The sequence below is a fragment of the Oncorhynchus clarkii genome, chromosome 6 (assembly GCF_045791955.1).
Source record: "Oncorhynchus clarkii lewisi isolate Uvic-CL-2024 chromosome 6, UVic_Ocla_1.0, whole genome shotgun sequence".
In the NCBI taxonomy this organism is placed as follows: Eukaryota; Metazoa; Chordata; class Actinopteri; order Salmoniformes; family Salmonidae; genus Oncorhynchus; species Oncorhynchus clarkii.
In genome coordinates this window covers 6,276,930-6,300,713 of record NC_092152.1, presented here as the reverse complement: position 1 = coordinate 6,300,713, position 23,784 = coordinate 6,276,930, and the positions used below count along the sequence as shown (strand labels likewise).

General features: G+C 48.7%; 1 protein-coding gene across 1 annotated transcript in view; it reads left to right on the top strand.

Moving 5' to 3' along the window:
• LOC139411884 (extracellular matrix organizing protein FRAS1-like) overlaps positions 1-23,784 on the top strand; it is a 295,297-nt gene that overhangs the window by 175,315 nt on the left and 96,198 nt on the right. The window contains exons 31-36 of the mRNA XM_071158633.1: positions 1,298-1,457; positions 2,002-2,189; positions 12,859-12,975; positions 13,289-13,403; positions 16,253-16,390; positions 20,255-20,284. Coding sequence (XP_071014734.1) covers positions 1,298-1,457; positions 2,002-2,189; positions 12,859-12,975; positions 13,289-13,403; positions 16,253-16,390; positions 20,255-20,284 — 748 coding nt within the window. The remainder of the gene's footprint in view (positions 1-1,297; positions 1,458-2,001; positions 2,190-12,858; positions 12,976-13,288; positions 13,404-16,252; positions 16,391-20,254; positions 20,285-23,784) is intronic.

The window sequence follows — 23,784 nt, the reverse complement described above, 5'->3', positions numbered from 1 at the left end:
TAAGGGTCCAGATTGTCTAGCCCAGCTGATTTGTAAGGGGGCAGATTGTCTAGCCCAGCTGATTTGTAAGGGTCCAGATTGTCTAGCCCAGCTGATTTTTAAGTGTCCAGATTGTCTAGCCCAGCTGATTTGTAAGGGTCCAGATTGCAGCTCTAAGGCTAACAGGCAACAAGATGATGAAGATGCTTGAGCCTGCTACGATTACAGAATGGTTACAGGAATGTTTCCCTCTCTGGCTCTGAGCCTGCTGAGATTACAGTAAGGTTTCCCTCTCTGGCTCTGAGCCTGCTGAGATTACAGTAAGGTTTCCCTCTCTGGCTCTGAGCCTGCTGAGATTACAGTAAGGTTTCCCTCTCTGGCTCTGAGCCTGCTGAGATTACAGTAAGGTTTCCCTCTCTGGCTCTGAGCCTGCTGAGATTGTCTGTAACTATAGTGTTGTGTACAACATGACCCCAGTCTGTGATCATGTCTATCTCTCAGGCCAACAGTATTGGGGATGTGGGTGTTGGCGTGGAATGGAGCCAATGTATTTTTGAGCTATTTCCCAAAGCGAATCATCTCAGGTTTTGATCTGCTGGGTCCTTTGGGGATCCTTGAGTCTCTACTGGTTGGCTGACAATATCCAGGAGGAAGATTCTTCCTCTGAGAAACAATCAGCTTCCTGTCTGCCTCTCGTTCTGTCTGTCTGTCTGTCTGTCTGTCTGTCTGTCTGTCTGTCTGTCTGTCTCTCGTTCTGTCTGTCTGTCTGTCTGTCTGTCTGTCTGTCTGTCGTTCTGTCGTTCTGTCGTTCTGTCTGTCTGTCTGTCTGTCTGTCTGTCTGTCTGTCTCTCGTTCTGTCTGTCTGTCTCTCGTTCTGTCTGTCTGTCTGTCTGTCTGTCTGTCTGTCTGTCTGTCTCTCGTTCTGTCTGTCTGTCTCTCTCTGTCTGTCTGTCTCTCTGTCTGTCTCTCTGTCTGGCTTCCTGTCTGTATCTCTGTCTGTCTCTGTTGCTGCTGACAGCTGCCTCTGGGCTTTTCCTTCCTGCTGCTATGCTGTTGTGAGGACATGAGGCCTGAGAACATCTGAGCTGGGTTATTAACTCCGTTATGTGGAAAATGCGCTCACGTATTGGTGAGAACGGTGCATGTTGGTTGGCAGGACGAGACAACTTCCTGTTCTGATACGAATGATTCAGCAGAAGTCCTCAATGGGTTGGGTATCTGGCTGAGTAACTGAATTGAATTACATTACTTTGAAACAATACCATGCCATTAGAAAAAAATTAAAAGTAATAGTTACATACTGTATCTGGTGTTACAGCTTACCAATGCTCCTCGTGTTCTGTCGGTGCCCGGCACGTGGGTGAGAGAGGGAGGCATGGTACGGTTGGAGAAGAGGTATCTGAGGACAGATTATCACGGTGCCAGCGATGACCAGATCGTCTACACCATAGTGCGCTCCAAAGGAAGCCCCAAATATGGTATGGTACATAACGTTACCCCCCCCCCCCCCCCCAAAAAAAAACATGCTCATGATGATCTTTTGGTAATGATGCTAATTTCACATTCTGACTCTGTCTTCCCTCCCACATCTCTCTCAAACCATGAATTACCACCCCTCCCTCTCCCCTTTACACTCTCTCTCTCTCTTCCTGATTCTCTTCCCCCTCTCCTCTCTTACCCTCTCTCTCTCTTCCTGATTCTCTCTCCCCCTCTCCTCTCTTACCACCCCTCCCTCTCCCCTTTACACTCTCTCTCTCCCTTCCTGATTCTCTTCCCCCTCTCCTCTCTTACCCTCTCTCTCTCTTCCTGATTCTCTCTCCCCCTCTCCTCTCTTACCACCCCTCCCTCTCCCCTTTACACTCTCTCTCTCCCTTCCTGATTCTCTTCCCCCTCTCCTCTCTTACACTCTCTCTCCCTTCCTGATTCTCTCTCCCCCTCTCCTCTCTTACCACCCCTCCCCCTTCTCCCCTTTACCCCCTCTCTCTCCCTTCCTGATTCTCTCTCCCCCTCTCCTCCCTACAGGTAAAGTGGTGTTGGTGCCCATGCCAGCCGACGGCCCGGTGGAAGGTTGGCAGCCCTCGCCCGATGACAGGAGCTCTACCCCAACCTCCTCCTTCACTCAGCAGGATGTGAATGAGGGCACTGTGTGGTACAAACACTTTGGCTCTGCCGGGGCCAGTGGGCCTCAAGGAGACACCTTACAGTTCCAGGTGAGTGTGGGCTGTGTGGTACAAACACTTTGGCTCTGCCGGGGCCAGTGGGCCTCAAGGAGACACCTTACAGTTCCAGGTGAGTGTGGGCTGTGTGGTACAAACACTTTGGCTCTGCCGGGGCCAGTGGGCCTCAAGGAGACACCTTACAGTTCCAGGTGAGTGGGGGCTGTGTGTTTGTTGGAGCCTTTCATTATTATTTATTCATTATTATTTATTCATTATTATTTGTTCATTATTATTTATTCATTATTATTTATTCATTATTATTTATTCATTATTATTTGACCTTTATTTAAGTACCTTGTCAGCTCTAACCACAAGGCCACCTGCCTGCCAGCCTTACCCACCTGCCACCCCAGCCTTACCCACCTGCCACCCCAGCCTTACCCACCTGCCACCCCAGCCTTACCCACCTGCCTGCCAGCCTTACCCACCTGCCACCCCAGCCTTACCCACCTGCCACCCCAGCCTTACCCACCTGCCTGCCAGCCTTACCCACCTGCCTGCCAGCCTTACCCACCTGCCTGCCAGCGTTACCCACCTGCCTGCCAGCCTTACCCACCTGCCTTCCAGCCTTACCCACCTGCCTGCCAGCCTTACCCACCTGCCTGCCAGCCTTACCCACCTGCCTGCCAGCCTTACCCACCTGCCTGCCAGCCTTACCCACCTGCCTTCCAGGCTTACCCACCTGCCACCCCAGCCTTACCCACCTGCCACCCCAGCCTTCCTCACCTGCCTGCCAGCCTTACCCACCTGCCTGCCAGCCTTACCCACCTGCCACCCCAGCCTTACCCACCTGCCTGCCAGCCTTACCCACCTGCCTGCCAGCCTTACCCACCTGCCACCCCAGCCTTACCCACCTGCCTGCCAACCTTACCCACCTGCCTGCCAGTCTTACCCACCTGCCACCCCAGCCTTACCCACCTGCCTGCCAGCCTTACCCACCTGCCTGCCAGCCTTACCCACCTGCCTGCCAGCCTTACCCACCTGCCTGCCAGCCTTACCCACCTGCCTGCCAGCCTTACCCACCTGCCTTCCAGCCTTACCCACCTGCCTGCCAGCCTTACCCACCTGCCTGCCAGCCTTACCCACCTGCCTTCCAGGCTTACCCACCTGCCACCCCAGCCTTACCCACCTGCCACCCAAGCCTTCCTCACCTGCCTGCCAGCCTTACCCACCTGCCTGCCAGCCTTACCCACCTGCCACCCCAGCCTTACCCACCTGCCTGCCAGCCTTACCCACCTGCCTGCCAGCCTTACCCACCTGCCACCCCAGCCTTACCCACCTGCCTGCCAACCTTACCCACCTGCCTGCCAGTCTTACCCACCTGCCACCCCAGCCTTACCCACCTGCCTGCCAGCCTTACCCACCTGCCTGCCAGCCTTACCCACCTGCCTGCCAGCCTTACCCACCAGCCTGCCAGCCTTACCCACCTGCCTGCCAGCCTTACCCACCTGCCACCCATGCCTTACCCACCTGCCTGCCAGCGTTACCAACGTGCGTGCCAGCCTTACCCACCTGCCTGCCAGACTTACCCACCTGCCTGCCAGCCTTACCCACCTGCCACCCCAGCCTTACCCCCTGCCACCCCAGCCTTACCCCCTGCCACCCCAGCCTTACCACCTGCCACCCCTGCCTTACCCCTTGCTACCCCAGCCTTACCCACCTGCCACCCCAGCCTTACCCCCTGCCACCCCAGCCTTACCCCCTGCCACCCCAGCATTACCCCCTGCCACCCCTGCCTTACCCCCTGCCACCCCAGCATTACCCCCTGCCACCCCAGCCTTACCCCCTGCCTGCCAGCCTTACCCACCTGCCTTCCAGCCTTACCCACCTGCCTGCCAGCCTTACCCACCTGCCTGCCAGCCTTACCCACCTGCCTGCCAGCCTTACCCACCTGCCTGCCAGCCTTACCCACCTGCCTTCCAGGCTTACCCACCTGCCACCCCAGCCTTACCCACCTGCCACCCCAGCCTTCCTCACCTGCCTGCCAGCCTTACCCACCTGCCTGCCAGCCTTACCCACCTGCCACCCCAGCCTTACCCACCTGCCTGCCAGCCTTACCCACCTGCCTGCCAGCCTTACCCACCTGCCACCCCAGCCTTACCCACCTGCCTGCCAACCTTACCCACCTGCCTGCCAGTCTTACCCACCTGCCACCCCAGCCTTACCCACCTGCCTGCCAGCCTTACCCTCCTGCATGCCCGCCTTACCCACCTGCCTGCCAGCCTTACCCACCTGCCTGCCAGCCTTACCCACCTGCCTGCCAGCCTTACCCACCTGCCTTCCAGCCTTACCCACCTGCCTGCCAGCCTTACCCACCTGCCTGCCAGCCTTACCCACCTGCCTTCCAGGCTTACCCACCTGCCACCCCAGCCTTACCCACCTGCCACCCAAGCCTTCCTCACCTGCCTGCCAGCCTTACCCACCTGCCTGCCAGCCTTACCCACCTGCCACCCCAGCCTTACCCACCTGCCTGCCAGCCTTACCCACCTGCCTGCCAGCCTTACCCACCTGCCACCCCAGCCTTACCCACCTGCCTGCCAACCTTACCCACCTGCCTGCCAGTCTTACCCACCTGCCACCCCAGCCTTACCCACCTGCCTGCCAGCCTTACCCACCTGCCTGCCAGCCTTACCCACCTGCCTGCCAGCCTTACCCACCAGCCTGCCAGCCTTACCCACCTGCCTGCCAGCCTTACCCACCTGCCACCCCAGCCTTACCCACCTGCCTGCCAGCCTTACCCACCTGCCTGCCAGCCTTACCCACCTGCCTGCCAGCCTTACCCACCTGCCTGCCAGCCTTACCCACCTGCCACCCCAGCCTTACCCCCTGCCACCCCAGCCTTACCCCCTGCCACCCCAGCCTTACCACCTGCCACCCCTGCCTTACCCCTTGCTACCCCAGCCTTACCCACCTGCCACCCCAGCCTTACCCCCTGCCACCCCAGCCTTACCCCCTGCCACCCCAGCATTACCCCCTGCCACCCCTGCCTTACCCCCTGCCACCCCAGCATTACCCCCTGCCACCCCAGCCTTACCCCCTGCCTGCCAGCCTCACCCACCTGCCTGCCAGCTGGCCTGTCTGCCTTACCCTGTCTGCCTGCCTTACCCACCTGCCACCCCAGCCTTCCTCACCTGCCTGCCAGCCTTACCCACCTGCCTGCCAGCCTTACCCACCTGCCACCCCAGCCTTACCCACCTGCCTGCCAGCCTTACCCACCTGCCTGCCAGCCTTACCCACCTGCCACCCCAGCCTTACCCACCTGCCTGCCAACCTTACCCACCTGCCTGCCAGCCTTACCCACCTGCCACCCCAGCCTTACCCACCTGCCTGCCAACCTTACCCACCTGCCTGCCAGTCTTACCCACCTGCCACCCCAGCCTTACCCACCTGCCTGCCAGCCTTACCCACCTGCCTGCCAGCCTTACCCACCTGCCTGCCAGCCTTACCCACCTGCCTGCCAGCCTTACCCACCTGCCTGCCAGCCTTACCCACCTGCCTGCCAGCCTTACCCACCTGCCTGCCAGCCTTACCCACCAGCCTGCCAGCCTTACCCACCTGCCTGCCAGCCTTACCCACCTGCCACCCCAGCCTTACCCACCTGCCTGCCAGCCTTACCCACCTGCCTGCCAGCCTTACCCACCTGCCTGCCAGCCTTACCCACCTGCCTGCCAGCCTTACCCACCTGCCACCCCAGCCTTACCCCCTGCCACCCCAGCCTTACCCCCTGCCACCCCAGCCTTACCACCTGCCACCCCTGCCTTACCCCTTGCCACCCCAGCCTTACCCACCTGCCACCCCAGCCTTACCCCCTGCCTCCCCAGCCTTACCCCCTGCCACCCCAGCATTACCCCCTGCCACCCCTGCCTTACCCCCTGCCACCCCAGCATTACCCCCTGCCACCCCAGCCTTACCCCCTGCCTGCCAGCCTCACCCACCTGCCTGCCAGCTGGCCTGTCTGCCTGTTCTCAGGTTCACTGGGACTCACAAACAACCCAACTAACTCTCTCTCTCCACGCTCTGTTTAGTTTTTCTACCTGCATGTCTTTTCTGTTCTTCCTTCCTGTCTTCTACCGCTTTGTTTTCAACTCTTGTTTCTTTCTTATTTCACCTTGTCTTCTTTCCTCTCTTCTTTCTTCCTATAGTTATTTTTTCTCTTCATCCATTCTCCTCTGCGAATCCCCAAATTATTTCTCCCACTGCTGTCTTCTCCATTCATTTCCCCCGAAATTGTATCCCTCCCTCCCCTCCCTTCCTCTTCCACCCACCCTCCTCCACCCCTCCTACACAGACATCCTCTCTCTCTCTCTCTCTCTCTCTCTCTCTTTCTTTCTCTCTCTCTCTCTCTCTCTCTCTCTCTCTCTCTCTCTCTCTCCATGTCTAAAGGTACAACCCTGTCTAAAGGTATAACCCTGTCCTGTCTAAAGGTATAACCCTGTCTAAAGGTATAACCCTGTCTAAAGGTATAACCCTGTCCTGTCTAAAGGTATAACCCTGTCTAAAGGTATAACCCTGTCTAAAGGTATAACCCTGTCCTGTCTAAAGGTATAACCCTGTCTAAAGGTATAACCCTGTCTAAAGGTATAACCCTGTCTAAAGGTATAACCCTGTCCTGTCTAAAGGTATAACCCTGTCTAAAGGTATAACCCTGTCTAAAGGTATAACCCTGTCTAAAGGTATAACCCTGTCCTGTCTAAAGGTATAACCCTGTCTAAAGGTATAATCCTGTCCTGTCTAAAGGTATAACCCTGTCTAAAGGTATAACCCTGTCTAAAGGTATAACCCTGTCCTGTCTAAAGGTATAATCCTGTCTAAAGGTATAACCCTGTCCTGTCTAAAGGTATAACCCTGTCTAAAGGTATAACCCTGTCCTGTCTAAAGGTATAACCCTGTCTAAAGGTATAACCCTGTCCTGTCTAAAGGTATAACCCTGTCTAAAGGTATAACCCTGTCTAAAGGTATAACCCTGTCCTGTCTAAAGGTATGACCCTGTCCTGTCTAAAGGTATAACCCTGTCCTGTCTAAAGGTATAACCCTGTCTAAAGGTATAATCCTGTCCTGTCTAAAGGTATAACCCTGTCTAAAGGTATAACCCTGTCTAAAGGTATAACCCTGTCTAAAGGTATGACCCTGTCTAAAGGTATAACCCTGTCTAAAGGTATAACCCTGTCTAAAGGTATAATCCTGTCTAAAGGTATAACCCTGTCCTGTCTAAAGGTATAACCCTGTCTAAAGGTATAACCCTGTCTAAAGGTATAACCCTGTCTAAAGGTATAACCCTGTCCTGTCTAAAGGTATAACCCTGTCCTGTCTAAAGGTATAACCCTGTCCTGTCTAAAGGTATAACCCTGTCTAAAGGTATAACCCTGTCTAAAGGTATAACCCTGTCTAAAGGTATAACCCTGTCCTGTCTAAAGGTATAACCCTGTCTAAAGGTATGACCCTGTCCTGTCTAAAGGTATAACCCTGTCTGAAGGTATAACCCTGTCCTGTCTAAAGGTATAACCCTGTCTAAAGGTATAACCCTGTCTAAAGGTATGACCCTGTCTAAAGGTATAACCCTGTCTAAAGGTATAACCCTGTCTAAAGGTATAACCCTGTCTAAAGGTATAACCCTGTCTAAAGGTATAACCCTGTCTAAAGGTATGACCCTGTCCTGTCTAAAGGTATAACCCTGTCTAAAGGTATAACCCTGTCTAAAGGTATAATCCTGTCTAAAGGTATAACCCTGTCTAAAGGTATAACCCTGTCTAAAGGTATAACCCTGTCCTGTCTAAAGGTATAACCCTGTCTAAAGGTATAACCCTGTCTAAAGGTATAACCCTGTCTAAAGGTATAACCCTGTCTAAAGGTATAACCCTGTCCTGTCTAAAGGTATAACCCTGTCCTGTCTAAAGGTATAACCCTGTCTAAAGGTATAACCCTGTCTAAAGGTATAACCCTGTCTAAAGGTATAACCCTGTCTAAAGGTATAACCCTGTCCTGTCTAAAGGTATAACCCTGTCCTGTCTAAAGGTATAACCCTGTCTAAAGGTATAACCCTGTCCTGTCTAAAGGTATAACCCTGTCTAAAGGTATAACCCTGTCTAAAGGTATAATCCTGTCTAAAGGTATAACCCTGTCTAAAGGTATAACCCTGTCTAAAGGTATCACCCTGTCTAAAGGTATAACCCTGTCTAAAGGTATAATCCTGTCTAAAGGTATAACCCTGTCTAAAGGTATAACCCTGTCTAAAGGTATAATCCTGTCTAAAGGTATAACCCTGTCTGAAGGTATAACCCTGTCTAAAGGTATAACCCTGTCTAAAGGTATAACCCTGTCCTGTCTAAAGGTATAATCCTGTCTAAAGGTATAACCCTGTCCTGTCTAAAGGTATAATCCTGTCTAAAGGTATAACCCTGTCTAAAGGTATAATCCTGTCTAAAGGTATAACCCTGTCTAAAGGTATAATCCTGTCTAAAGGTATAACCCTGTCTGAAGGTATAACCCTGTCTAAAGGTATAACCCTGTCCTGTCTAAAGGTATAACCCTGTCTAAAGGTATAACCCTGTCCTGTCTAAAGGTATAACCCTGTCTAAAGGTATAATCCTGTCTAAAGGTATAATCCTGTCTAAAGGTATAACCCTGTCCTGTCTAAAGGTATAACCCTGTCTAAAGGTATAACCCTGTCCTGTCTAAAGGTATAACCCTGTCTGAAGGTATAACCCTGTCTAAAGGTATAACCCTGTCCTGTCTAAAGGTATAACCCTGTCCTGTCTAAAGGTATAACCCTGTCTAAAGGTATAACCCTGTCTAAAGGTATAACCCTGTCCTGTCTGAAGGTATAACCCTGTCCTGTCTAAAGGTATAACCCTGTCTAAAGGTATAACCCTGTCTAAAGGTATAACCCTGTCTGAAGGTATAACCCTGTCTAAAGGTATAACCCTGTCCTGTCTAAAGGTATAACCCTGTCCTGTCTAAAGGTATAACCCTGTCTAAAGGTATAACCCTGTCCTGTCTAAAGGTATAACCCTGTCCTGTCTAAAGGTATAACCCTGTCTAAAGGTATAACCCTGTCTAAAGGTATAACCCTGTCCTGTCTAAAGGTATAACCCTGTCTAAAGGTATAATCCTGTCTAAAGGTATTACCCTGTCTAAAGGTATAACCCTGTCTAAAGGTATAACCCTGTCTAAAGGTATAATCCTGTCTAAAGGTATAACCCTGTCTAAAGGTATAACCCTGTCCTGTCTAAAGGTATAACCCTGTCTAAAGGTATAACCCTGTCTAAAGGTATAACCCTGTCTAAAGGTATAATCCTGTCTAAAGGTATAACCCTGTCCTGTCTAAAGGTATAACCCTGTCCTGTCTAAAGGTATAACCCTGTCTAAAGGTATAACCCTGTCCTGTCTAAAGGTATAACCCTGTCTGAAGGTATAACCCTGTCCTGTCTAAAGGTATAACCCTGTCTAAAGGTATAACCCTGTCTAAAGGTATAACCCTGTCCTGTCTAAAGGTATAACCCTGTCTAAAGGTATAACCCTGTCTAAAGGTATAACCCTGTCCTGTCTAAAGGTATAACCCTGTCTAAAGGTATAACCCTGTCTAAAGGTATAACCCTGTCCTGTCTAAAGGTATAACCCTGTCCTGTCTAAAGGTATAACCCTGTCCTGTCTAAAGGTATAACCCTGTCCTGTCTAAAGGTATAACCCTGTCTAAAGGTATAACCCTGTCTAAAGGTATAACCCTGTCTAAAGGTATAACCCTGTCTAAAGGTATAAGCCTGTCTAAAGGTATAACCCTGTCTAAAGGTATAACCCTGTCTAAAGGTATAACCCTGTCTAAAGGTATAGTCCTGTCTAAAGGTATAACCCTGTCCTGTCTAAAGGTATAACCCTGTCTAAAGGTATAACCCTGTCTAAAGGTATAACCCTGTCTAAAGGTATAACCCTGTCCTGTCTAAAGGTATAACCCTGTCCTGTCTAAAGGTATAACCCTGTCTAAAGGTATAACCCTGTCTAAAGGTATAACCCTGTGTAAAGGTATAATCCTGTCTAAAGGTATAACCCTGTCTAAAGGTATAACCCTGTCTAAAGGTATAACCCTGTCTAAAGGTATAACCCTGTCTAAAGGTATAACCCTGTCCTGTCTAAAGGTATAACCCTGTCCTGTCTAAAGGTATAACCCTGTCTAAAGGTATAATCCTGTCTAAAGGTATAACCCTGTCTAAAGGTATAACCCTGTCCTGTCTAAAGGTATAACCCTGTCTAAAGGTATAACCCTGTCCTGTCTAAAGGTATAACCCTGTCTAAAGGTATAACCCTGTCTAAAGGTATAACCCTGTCCTGTCTAAAGGTATAACCCTGTCTAAAGGTATAACCCTGTCTAAAGGTATAACCCTGTCCTGTCTAAAGGTATAATCCTGTCTAAAGGTATAACCCTGTCTAAAGGTATAACCCTGTCCTGTCTAAAGGTATAACCCTGTCTAAAGGTATAACCCTGTCTAAAGGTATAACCCTGTCCTGTCTAAAGGTATAACCCTGTCTAAAGGTATAACCCTGTCTAAAGGTATAATCCTGTCTAAAGGTATAACCCTGTCTAAAGGTATAACCCTGTCTAAAGGTATAACCCTGTCTAAAGGTATAACCCTGTCTAAAGGTATAACCCTGTCTAAAGGTATAACCCTGTCTAAAGGTATAACCCTGTCTAAAGGTATAACCCTGTCTGAAGGTATAACCCTGTCCTGTCTAAAGGTATAACCCTGTCTAAAGGTATAACCCTGTCTAAAGGTATAACCCTGTCTAAAGGTATAACCCTGTCTAAAGGTATAGCCCTGTCCTGTCTAAAGGTATAACCCGGTCTAAAGGTATAACCCTGTCTAAAGGTATAACCCTGTCCTGTCTAAAGGTATAACCCTGTCTAAAGGTATAACCCTGTCTAAAGGTATAACCCTGTCCTGTCTAAAGGTATAACCCTGTCTGAAGGTATAACCCTGTCCTGTCTAAAGGTATAACCCTGTCTAAAGGTATAATCCTGTCTAAAGGTATAACCCTGTCTAAAGGTATAACCCTGTCTAAAGGTATAACCCTGTCTAAAGGTATAACCCTGTCCTGTCTAAAGGTATAACCCTGTCTAAAGGTATAACCCTGTCTAAAGGTATAACCCTGTCTAAAGGTATAACCCTGTCTAAAGGTATAACCCTGTCCTGTCTAAAGGTATAACCCTGTCTAAAGGTATAACCCTGTCTAAAGGTATAACCCTGTCCTGTCTAAAGGTATAACCCTGTCTAAAGGTATAACCCTGTCTAAAGGTATAACCCTGTCCTGTCTAAAGGTATAACCCTGTCTAAAGGTATAACCCTGTCTAAAGGTATAACCCTGTCTAAAGGTATAATCCTGTCTAAAGGTATAATCCTGTCTAAAGGTATAACCCTGTCTAAAGGTATAACCCTGTCTAAAGGTATAACCCTGTCTAAAGGTATAACCCTGTCTAAAGGTATAATCCTGTCTAAAGGTATAACCCTGTCTAAAGGTATAACCCTGTCCTGTCTAAAGGTATGACCCTGTCCTGTCTAAAGGTATAACGGTCCCTCTACCCTGTTCCTGTCCCTTTACCCTCCTTCTACCCTGTTACGGTCCCTCTACCCTGTCACGGTCCCTCTACCCTGTTACGGTCCTTCTACCCTCCTTCTACCCTGTTACAGTCTCTGTACCCTGTTACGGTCCTCCTACCCTGTTATGGTCCTTCTACCCTCCTTCTACCCTGTTACGGTCCTTCTACCCTCCCTCTACCCTGTTACGGTCCCTCTACCCTGTTACGGTCCTCCTACCCTGTTACGGTTCTTCTACCCTCCTTCTACCCTGTTACGGTCCTTCTACCCTGTTACGGTCCCTCTACCCTGTTACGGTTCCTCTACCCTGTTACGGTCTCTCTCCCCTGTTACGGTCCTCCAACCCTGTTACGGTCCTTCTACCCTGTTACGGTCCTTCTACCCTGTTACGGTCCTTCTACCCTGTTACAGTCTTTCTACCCTGTTACGGTCCTTCTACCCTGTTACAGTCCCTCGACCCTCCCTCTACCCTGTTACGGTCCTTCAACCCTGTTACAGTCTTTCTACCCTGTTACGGTTCCCTCTACCCTGTTACGGTCCTTCTACCCTGTTACAGGCCTCTACCCTGTTATGGTCCCTCTACCCTGTTACAATTCCCCTACCCTGTTACGGTTCTGCTACCCTGTTACGGTCCTTCTACCCTGTTACAGTCCTTCTACCCTGTTACGGTTCTGCTACCCTGTTACGGTCCTCTACCCTGGTACGGTCCTCCTACCCTGTTACGGTCCTTCTACCCTCCTTCTACCCTGTAACCCTCCCGCTACCCTGTTACACTCCCTCTACCCTGTTACGGTCCTTCTACCCTGTTACGGTCCCTCTACCCTGTTATGGTCCCTCTACCCTGTTACAATCCCCCTACCCTGTTACGGTTCTGCTACCCTGTTACGGTCCTTCTACCCTGTTACGGTCCTCCTACCCTGTTACGGTCCTCCTACCCTGTTACAGTCCTCCTACCCTGTTACGGTTCTCCTACCCTGTTACAGTCCTTACATAATAGTAGTTATATACAGTATGCTGAATCTTGCTGAAGATAAAGGTTTGTTGTGATGATTCAAAATGGCCTCATCTTCTTCCAGGTGACCAGTGAGGGTTCTCCAGACACGCTGAGTGATGATCAGACCTTCACCATCGGAGTGATGCCTGAACTCCCAGGGTTCCCCCAGCTAGCACCTGCCTGTGACCTACAGATGACTGTAAGGGAGAAACAGGGCTAGGGGGAAAATCTCACTGTGGCATAGGCACCAATGATTGTGTGTGTGTGTGTGTGTGTGTGTGTGTGTGTGTGTGTATGTGTGTGTGTATGTGTGTGTGTGTGTGTGTGTATGTGTGTGTGTGTGTATGTGTGTGTGTGTGTGTGTGTGTGTGTGTGTGTGTGTGGGTATGTGTGTGGGTATGTGTGTGTGTGGGTATGTGTGTGTGTGTGTGTGTGTGTGTGTGTGTGTGTGTGTGTGTGTGTGTGTGTGTGTGTGTGTGTGTGTGTGTGTGTGTGTGTGTGTGTCCATGCAGGCTCTGGAAGATCGTGTGACCGTGCTAACACCCACAGATTTGTCCTTTGTGGACTCTGAGACTCCCAGTGAAAAGCTGGTCTACAACATCACCAGACCCCTACCTCAGGAACAAGGTAATCTACACACACACACACACACACACACAAATACAGTACATCCATCTCACACACACTTCTCAATACAGGAGCAGACAGGAGGGGACAGGAGCAGACAGGAGTGGACAGGAGCAGACAGGAGGGGACAGGAGATGACAGGAGCAGACAGGAGGGGACAGGAGCAGACAGGAGCAGACAGGAAGGGACAGGAGCAGACAGGAGCAGACAGGAAGGGACAGGAGGGGACAGGAGCAGACAGGAGGGGACAGGAGGGGATAGGAGCAGACAGGAGGGGACAGAAACAGACAGGAGGGGACAGGAGGGGACAGGAGCAGACAGTAGGGGACAGGAGCGGACAGGAGCGGACAGGATGGGACAGGAGCAGACAGGAGGGGACTGGAGCAGACAGGAGGGGACAGGAGCAGACAGGAGGGGACAGGAGGGGACAGGAGGGGACAGGAGCAGACAGGAAGGGACAGGAAGGGACAGGAAGGGACAGGAAGGGAAAGGAGCAGACAGGAGCAGACAGGAAGGGACAGGAAGGGACAGGAGCAGACAGGAGGGGTCAGGAGGGGACAGGAGCAGACAGGAGGGGACAGAAGCAGACAGGAGGGGACAGGAGGGGACAGGAGCAGACAGGAGGGGACAGGAGGGGACAGGAGCAGACAGGAGCGGACAGGAGCGTACAGGAGCGGACAGGAGGGGACAGGAGCAGACAGGAGGGGACTGGAGCACACAGGAGACGACAGGAGACGACAGGAGACGACAGGAGCAGACAGGAGGGGACGGGGGGGAAGTACTCATGTAAACTACTTCATATCCACTGTCAAAGACGATGGAAGGAGGACGCCCAGTTAGAACTAACTATTACTACAGTGCCTTGCAAAAGATTTAATGTAATTTAAATACATTTTTTGGGGGGATTTCATGTAATGGACATACACAAAATAGTCCAACTTGATGAAGTGAAATTTTAAAAAATTACTTGTTTCAAAAAACAAAACAAAAAAATAAATAGGAAAAGTGGTACGTGTGTACAGTATGTATTCACCCCCTTTGCTATGAATCCCCTCAATAAGATCTGGTGTAACCAATTACCTTCAGAAGTCACATAATCAGTTAAATAAAGTCCACCTGTGTGCAATCTAAGTGTCACATGATCTCAGTATATAGTATATACCTGTTCTGAAAGGCCCCAGAGTCTGCAACACCACTAAGCAAGGGGCACCACCACTAAGCAAGGGGCACCACCACTAAGCAAGGGGCACCACCACTAAGCAAGGGGCACCACCACTAAGCAAGGGGCACCACCACTAAGCAAGGGGCAACACCACTAAGCAAGGGGCACCACCACTAAGCAAGGGGCACCACCACTAAGCAAGGGGCACCACCACTAAGCAAGGGGCACCACCACTAAGCAAGGGGCAACACCACTAAGCAAGGGGCACCACCACTAAGCAAGGGGCACCACCACTAAGCAAGGGGCACCACCAAGCAAGCGGCACCATGAAGACCAAGGAGCTCTCCAAACAGGTCAGGGACAAAGTTTTGGAGAAGTACAGATCAGGGTTGGGTTATAAAAAGATATCCGAAACTTTGAACATCCCATGGAGCTCCATTAAATCCATTATTAAAAAATGGGAAGAATATGGCACCACAACAAACCTGCCAAGAGAGGGCCGCCCACCAAAACTCACGGACCAGGCAAGGAAGGGCATTAATCAGAGAGGCAACAAAGAGACCAAAGATAACCCTGAAGGAGCTGCAAAGCTCCACAGCGGAGATTGGAGTATCTGCCCATAGGACCACTTTAAGCCGTACACTCCACAGAGCTGGGCTTTACGAAAGAGTGGACAGAAAAAAGCCATTGCTTAAAGAAAAAAATAAGCAAACGCGTTTGGTGTTTCGCCAAAAGGCATGTGAGAGACTCCCCAAACATACGGAACAAGGTACTCTGGTCAGACTAAAATTGAGCTTTTTGGCCATTAAGAAAAACACTATGTCTGGCGCAAACCCAACACCCTGAGAACCCCATCCCCACAGTGAAGCATGGTGGTGGCAGCATCATGTTGTGGAGATGTTTTTCATCAGCAGGGACTGGGAAACTGGTCAGAATTGAAGGATTGATGGATGGCGCTAAATACAGGGAAATTCTTGAGGGAAACCTGTTTCAGTCTTCAAGAGATTTGACACTGGGACAGAGGTTCACCTTCCAGCAGGACAATGACCCTAAGCAACACTCGAGTGGTTTAAGGGGAAACATTTACATGTATTTGAATGACCTAGTCAAAGCCCAGACCTCAATCCAATTGAGAATCTGTGGTATGACTTGAAGATTGCTGTACACCAGCGGAACCCATCCTACTTGAAGGAGCTCGAGCAGTTTTGGCTTGAAGAATGGGCAAAAATCCCAGTGGCTAGACATACAACAAGAGACTTGCAGCTGTAATTGCTGCGAAAGGTGGCTCTACAAAGTATTGACTTAGGGGGGTGAATAGTTATGCACGCTCAAGTTTTCTGTTTTCTTGTCTTATTTCTTGTTTGTTTCACAATAAAAAATATGTTGCATCTTCAAAGTGGAAGGCATGTTGTGTAAATCAAATGATACAACCCCCCCAAAAATCAATTTTATTTCCAGGTTGTAAGGCAACAAAATAGGAAAAATGCCAAGGGGGCTGAATACTTTCGCTACCAGTCCAGCTGGAAATCTGATTTTAAGATAACCCTTAACCTTAGCCACTAAACCTAACCTTTACTTAAATTGATACCAAAAAGCTATATTCTTTTTCAGCCAATTTTGACTTTGTAGCTTGTACACGTATTAGGAAGCCCCGAACACGGGATCCATAATGAACTGACGTCCTCAGGTTCTGTGGAACATCGTGACAGACCCTACAACTCAGTGTCCTTCTTCACCCAAGCTGACGTTAACCAGGGCCGGATCCTGTACCGCCCTCCGCAGGCCCCCTCTCACCTCCAGGAGCACTACCAATACTCCTTCACTGGTGAGTAAACACCAATGACTGTATACACGACAAAGCCATCGATCACGCGACACCATTCATTCCTATGTGAATGTTCCATAGCACATTGAAGGTAAATTAAGTCGGTTAAGATGGAGTCTCATGGAGACATACCATGCGCCGTTTGAAGTATTCCAGGAAGTGACTTTGCAGGCTAGCTCAGTGCTGCCCCCCTCTCATTGAGCAACTGAAGTTGAAGGCCAACCTGGGTACTGCAGGCCTCCGTTAGCAACCTCGGAACAACCTTCCGTTAGCAACCTTATCTACTCTGTGTGGTTTTATTTAAAGAATATTTGGTTCAAGGACAGTACATCAGTTGCATTAGAACCAATTATTGGTACCACGATTGTTTTATTTTTTACAATTATTTACACAAAGATTGCCGTTCTTCTTCCATTCACTGTAACGGCGGATCCTGTTTTCCATAAACAATGCCTGCAGTACCGCGGTCGGCCTTAAACTCCCGTGGCTTCAATGAGAGGGAGCAGTCGTTCTCCTCTGGTACACACACACACACACACATATGCAGGCAGTGCCAGGCGCACAGACACACACCGCCGAGCATGTGGTTAGATCCCCCCCTCCCATTTAAACAAACTTTGACCCCAGTCTCTCACATTAACACAGCATTAAAAGTAAACCAGTCGCACTCAGTGACGCTGTTGTTAACGGGCTGTAAAGTGCAACTGGGTAACCATGGCGATCCCTTGTTCATTTTTTCTGTTTAGATTTCACAAAGCTCACAGTATTCACACAGCTCACTGGAATGAGGCCAGAGCCTCAGAAGGCTATAGGGAGGTTGGATTATAAGGTAGAACTGTCTCTGACGGAAAACAACTGCATAAGATAGTTTCAGGGAACTAGATGACTTCTGGTTACTGGCCCAACGCTCTAACCACTAGGCTACCTGCGTTTCAGGGACCTAGATTACTTCTGGTTACTGGCCCAATGCTCTAACCACTAGGCTACCTGCGCTTCAGGGACATAGATTACTTTCGGTTACTGGCCCAACGCTCTAACCACTAGGCTACCTGCGTTTCAGGGACATAGATTACTTCTGGTTACTGGCCCAACGCTCTAACCACTAGGCTACCTGCGTTTCAGGGACATAGATTACTTTCGGTTACTGGCCCAACGCTCTAACCACTAGGCTACCTGCGTTTCAGGGACATAGATTACTTCTGGTTACTGGCCCAATGCTCTAACCACTAGGCTACCTGCGTTTCAGGGAACTAGATTACTTCTGGTTACTGGCCCAACGCTCTAACCACTAGGCTACCTGCGTTTCAGGGAACTAGATTACTTCTGGTTACTGGCCCAACTCTCTAACCACTAGGCTACCTGCGTTTCAGGGAACTAGATTACTACTTCTGGTTACTGGCCCAACGCTCTAACCACTAGGCTACCTGCGTTTCAGGGAACTAGATTACTTCTGGTTACTGGCCCAACGCTCTAACCACTAGGCTACCTGCATTTCAGGAAACTAGATTACTTCTGGTTACTGGCCCAACGCTCTAACCACTAGGCTACCTGCGTTTCAGGGAACTAGATTACTTCTGGTTACTGGCCCAACGCTCTAACCACTAGGCTACCTGCGTTTCAGGGACATAGATTACTTCTGGTTACTGGCCCAACGCTCTAACCACTAGGCTACCTGCGTTTCAGGGACATAGATTACTTCTGGTTACTGGCCCAACGCTCTAACCACTAGGCTACCTGCGTTTCAGGGACATAGATTACTTCTGGTTACTGGCCCAACGCTCTAACCACTAGGCTACCTGCGTTTCAGGGACATAGATTACTTCTGGTTACTGGCCCAACGCTCTAACCACTAGGCTACCTGCGCTTCAGGGACATAGATTACTTTCGGTTACTGGCCCAACGCTCTAACCACTAGGCTACCTGCGTTTCAGGGACAGAGATTACTTCTGGTTACTGGCCCAATGCTCTAACCACTAGGCTACCTGCATTTCAGGGACATAGATTACTTCTGGTTACTGGCCCAATGCTCTAACCACTAGGCTACCTGCGCTTCAGGGACATAGATTACTTTCGGTTACTGGCCCAACGCTCTAACCACTAGGCTACCTGCGTTTCAGGGAACTAGATTACTTCTGGTTACTGGCCCAATGCTCTAACCACTAGGCTACCTGCGTTTCAGGGAACTAGATTACTTTTGGTTACTGGCCCAACGCTCTAACCACTAGGCTACTTACGTTTCAAGGAACTAGATTACTTTTGGTTACTGGCCCAACGCTCTAACCACTAGGCTACCTGCGTTTCAGGGACCTAGATGACTTATGGTTACTGGCCCAACGCTCTAATCAGTAGGCTGAATAAAAACTTGCTAAACTGTCGAAATTCATCATTTTGACATGTCCCTTCTAGGAAGATTTTAACCCACTTATTCCCAAAATGTCTCCAAGTTTGACCATCTATGTAAAGGCCCAGTTATTGTTGCTGCTTTGACAAAGTCCTTTCTGAAGACTATTATTTATATTAATGTAATTAAGTGATGCATTTGCATCTGTCCCTCAATTTTAACCCAGTTATGCCCAAAAAATATTTACCCCTTTAAAAGTGAAATGATTCACTGCAGATGACATCGTTTGAGTCTTCTGAACAGCATGGTATAAAAGTCTTCTTGTCAACCCCTTTGTCCCTCATTTCATGTTAGGAAACTTGAATTTGATTAATCGTTTATTATGTGTGGAACATACTGTATGTGTAAGTCCTAATTTCATGAACACCATGTGGCCCCTGCATGTTCTTCACCACATGAGGAGTAATGGCCGATCTTCACCTAAAACATCAACCCTGTTATCGTCCACCTTGTTATCGTCCACCCTGTTATCGTCAACCCTGTTATCGTCAACCCTGTTATCGTCAACCCTGTTATCGTCAACTCTGTTATCGTCAAACCTGTTATCGTCAACTCTGTTATCGTCAACCCTGTTATCATCAACCCTGTTATCGTCAACCCTGTTATCGTCAACCCTGTTATCGTCAACCCTGTTATCGTCCACCCTGTTATCATCAACCCTGTTATCGTCAACCCTGTTATCGTCAACCCTGTTATCGTCAACCCTGTTATCGTTAACCCTGTTATCGTTATCGTCAACCCTGTTATCGTCCACCCTGTTATCGTCAACCCTGTTATCGTCAACCCTGTTATCGTCAACCCTGTTATCGTTATCGTCAACCCTGTTATCGTTATCGTCAACCCTGTTATCGTCGGCCCTGTTATCGTCAACTCTGTTATCGTCAACTCTGTTATCGTCCACCCTGTTATCGTCAACCCTGTTAAAGGCCCAATTAACTTCATCAGTTTGATATTATATGTGAGTTTATTTGTACAAGGGATACTTAAACGATAAGACAATGTTGGATTTTTCGCAAACATGCTTTTAAATAATAGTTAAGAAGTTACACAAGTGTCTGTCAACAGAGTTAGTACAAGTCAGTGTGGTACAAGTCCAGATACAATGCTCTTAATTCATATGATTTTAATGTCTAAGATGGGGAAAAGGTTTTTTTTCCCGTAGGCTAAACATATCCTCCGTACAATTCAATGTTGAAAGAACATATTTTTTTAAAGAACATACAATTAAAATTAAAATAACATTTAAAATAACATTTCTTTAAAGTTTGCATGTCCTAAAGGCTCCCACTTCGTGGAACGACCCAGTTATTTACTTCAACTTTATCTCCATTCATGCTCTATTTTGCCTGGTAACGGTGACTTAGTTTAGTAACTTAGATTGACCATCCTCTACGTGTCTGTGGTACAGAAGAAGATGGACGGAAGTTTAACCGTATTAAATCACCGTGTATTGTTTCCTCTAGGTCTCCCAAAATCGCTGAATATCTATTTCACAGCTATATATTATATTACCTCTACGGCTGTGGCTTAGAGAGGAGGGCAATCATACACTTCCTCTCCACCTCCTCCTCCCCTCGTCCTCGTCCTCCTCCATTCGTCCTCATCCTTCTCCTCCTGCTCCTCTTCTCATGCTCCTCTACCTCCTCCTCCTCTCCTCCTCCTCATCCTCTCCTCCTGCTCCTCTCCTCCTCCTCCTCTCCTCCTTCTCTTCCTCCTCCTATCCTCCTCCTCTCCTCCTTTTCCTCCTCCTCTCCTCCTCCTGTTCCTCTCCTCCTCTCTTCCTCCTCTCCTCCTTCTCTTCCTCTTCCTCCTCTCCTCTTCCTCCTCTCCTCCTCTTCCTCTCCTCCTGTTCCTCTCCTCCTCTCCTCCTCCTCCTCTCCTCCTCCTGTTCCTCTCCTCCTCTCTTCCTCCTGCTCCTCTCCTCCTCCTCCTCCTGCTCCTTTCCTCCTCCTGTTCCTCTCCTCCTCTCTTCCTCCTGCTCCTCTCTTCCTCCTATCCTCCTTCTCTTCCTCTTCCTCCTCTCCTCATCCTCCTCTCCTCCTTCTCTTCCTCCTCCTCTCCTCCCCCTCCTCTCCTCCTCCTCTTCCTCCTCCTTCTCTTCCCCCTCCTATCCTCCTCCTCTCCTCCTTCTCCTCCTCCTCTCCTCCTTCTGGTCCTTCTCCCCCTTCTCCTCCTCTCCCGCTCCTCTCCTCCTGCTCCTCCTCCTCCTCTCTTCCTCCTCTCCTCCTTCTCGTCCTCTTCCTCCTCCTCTCCTCCTTCTCTTCCTCTTCCTCCTCTCCTCTCCTCATCCTCCTCCTCCTCCTCTCCTCATCCTGTTTATCTCCTTCTCTCTTCCTCCTCCTTCTCTTCCTCCTCCTCCTCCTCCTGCTCCTCTCCTCCTCCTGCTCCTCTCCTCCTCTCTTCCTCCTGCTCCTCTCCTCCTTCTCTTCCTCCTCCTCCTCCTCCTCTCCTCCTCCTCTCCTCCTCCTGTTCCTCTCCTCCTCCTCCTGCTCCTCTCCTCCTCCTGTTCCTCTCTCCTCTCTTCCTCCTGCTCCTCTCCTCCTCCTCTCTTCCTCATATCCTCCTTCTCTTCCTCTTCCTCCTCTCCTCCTCCACCTCTCCTCCTTCTCTTCCTCCTCCTCTCCTCCTCCTCTCCTCCTTCTGTTCTTCTCCCCCTTCTCCTCCTCTCCTGCTCCTCTCCTCCTGCTCCTCCTCTCTTCCTCCTCCCCTCCTTCTCTTCCTCTTCCTCCTCTCCTCCTCCTCCTCTCCTCCTTCTCTTCCTCTTCCTCCTCTCCTCCTCCTCTCCTCATCCTGTTCCTCTCCTTCTCTCTTCCTCCTCCTTCTCTTCCTCCTCCTCTCTTCCTCCTGCTCCTCTCCTCCTTCTCTTCCTCCTCCTCCTCCTCTCCTCCTCCTGTTCCTCTCCTCCTCTCTTCCTCCTCCTTCTCTTCCTCCTCCTCCTCCTCCTCCTCCTGTTCCTCTCCTCCTTCTCCTCATCCTGCTCCTCTCCTCTCACTCAATCATGGTTGTTCTTTCCTCCAACATACCTTTATTTCATCCCCTTTCCATCACTTCACTGATCCCACTTGAGTGGGCTCTCTCCTCACTCTGTAAAATGAGATGTGATTTTTTGTCTCTTGCGCTCTCGATCTCTCTACTCTTGTTCACTCTCTCTCTCTCTCTCTCTCTCTCTCTCTCTCTCTCTCTCTCTCTCTCTCTCTCTCCGTGTCCCTCTCTCTCTCTCTCCGTGTCCCTCTCTCTCTCACTCTGTCCCTCTCTCTTTCTCTCTCTCCCTCTCTCTCGTTCTCTCTCTCTCTGTCCCTCTCTGTCCCTCTCTCCCTCTCTCTTGTTCTCTCTCTAGCCACGACTATATCTCAAAATCAAAGTTCTGTCCCTATCGGTTTAATGGTGCTGGGTTTCTGTCTGTTCTCAATGACACTGTACATGCTGTATACTTAGCTGACTGTGTCTAGATACATCTCTTCTCTATTATCTTCATTCTGTATGCAGCCGGTACAGCCAGCGCAACAGAGTACGGTAACTACAGTCACTAGTAACTACGGTAACTACAGCCAGTGCAACAGAGTACGGTAACTACAGTCAGTACAGTAACAACAGTCACTAGTAACTACGGTAACTACAGCCAGTGCAACAGAGTATGGTAACTACAGTCAGTACAGTAACTACAGTCACTAGTAACTACGGTAACTACAGCCAGTGCAACAGAGTATGGTAACTACAGTCAGTACAGTAACTACAGTCAGTAGTAACTACGGTAACTACAGCCAGTGCAACAGAGTACCGTAACTACAGTCAGTAGTAACTACAGTCAGTACAGTAACTACAGTCAGTAGTAACTACAGTAACAACAGCCAGTATAATAACTACATACAGTATATTACAGTAACTACAGATGTTATATTACAGTAACTACAGACATTATATTACAATAACTACAGACCATATATTACAATAACTACATACAGTATATTACAGTAACTACAGATGTTATATTACAGTAACTACAGACGTTATATTACAATAACTACAGACCATATATTACAATAACTACATACAGTATATTACAGTAACTACAGACGTTATATTACAATAACTACAGACTGTATATTACAATAACTACAGACAGTATATTACAGTAACTACATGTAATATATTACAGTAACTACATATAATATATTACAGTAACTACATATTATATATTACAATAACTACATTTAATATATTACAGTAACTACATATAATATATTACAGTAACTACATATAATATATTACAGTAACTACATGAAATATTTTACAGTAACTACATGTAATATATTACAGTAACTACATATAATATATTACAGTAACTACATATAATATATTACAGTAACTACATATAATATATTACAGTAACTACATATAATATATTACAGTAACTACATATAATATATTACAGTAACTACAGACAATTACATTTTGTATTTAGTTTTTTTGTGTGTGTTATTTCTTACGTTATTAGCCCAGAACGTTTTTTTGTGTTATTATATACAGCCGGTAAGAACTGTTGGATATCAGAGAGGTGTCACGCCCTGGTCGAAGTATTTTGTGTTTTCTTTATTATTTTGGTCAGGCCAGGGTGTGACATGGGTTTATTTATGTGGTGTGTTTTGTCCTGGGGTTTTGTTAGGTATTGGGATTGTGGCTTAGTGGGGTTCTCTAGCAAAGTCTATGGCTGTGTGAATTGGTTCTCAATCAGAGGCAGGTGATTATCGTTGTCTCTGATTGGGAACCATATTTAGGCAGCCATATTCTTTGAGTGTTTCATGGGTGATTGTTCCTGTCTCTGTGTTTGTTGTCACCAGATAGGCTGAATAGGTTTTCATGTTACGTTTGTTGTTTTGTATTGTTTGTGTTTATTCGTTTATTAAACATGTATCATAATTACCACGCTGCATTCCGGTCCGATCCTTGCTACACCTCTTCGTCTGAGGAGGAGATAGTAGAAAACCGTAAAAAG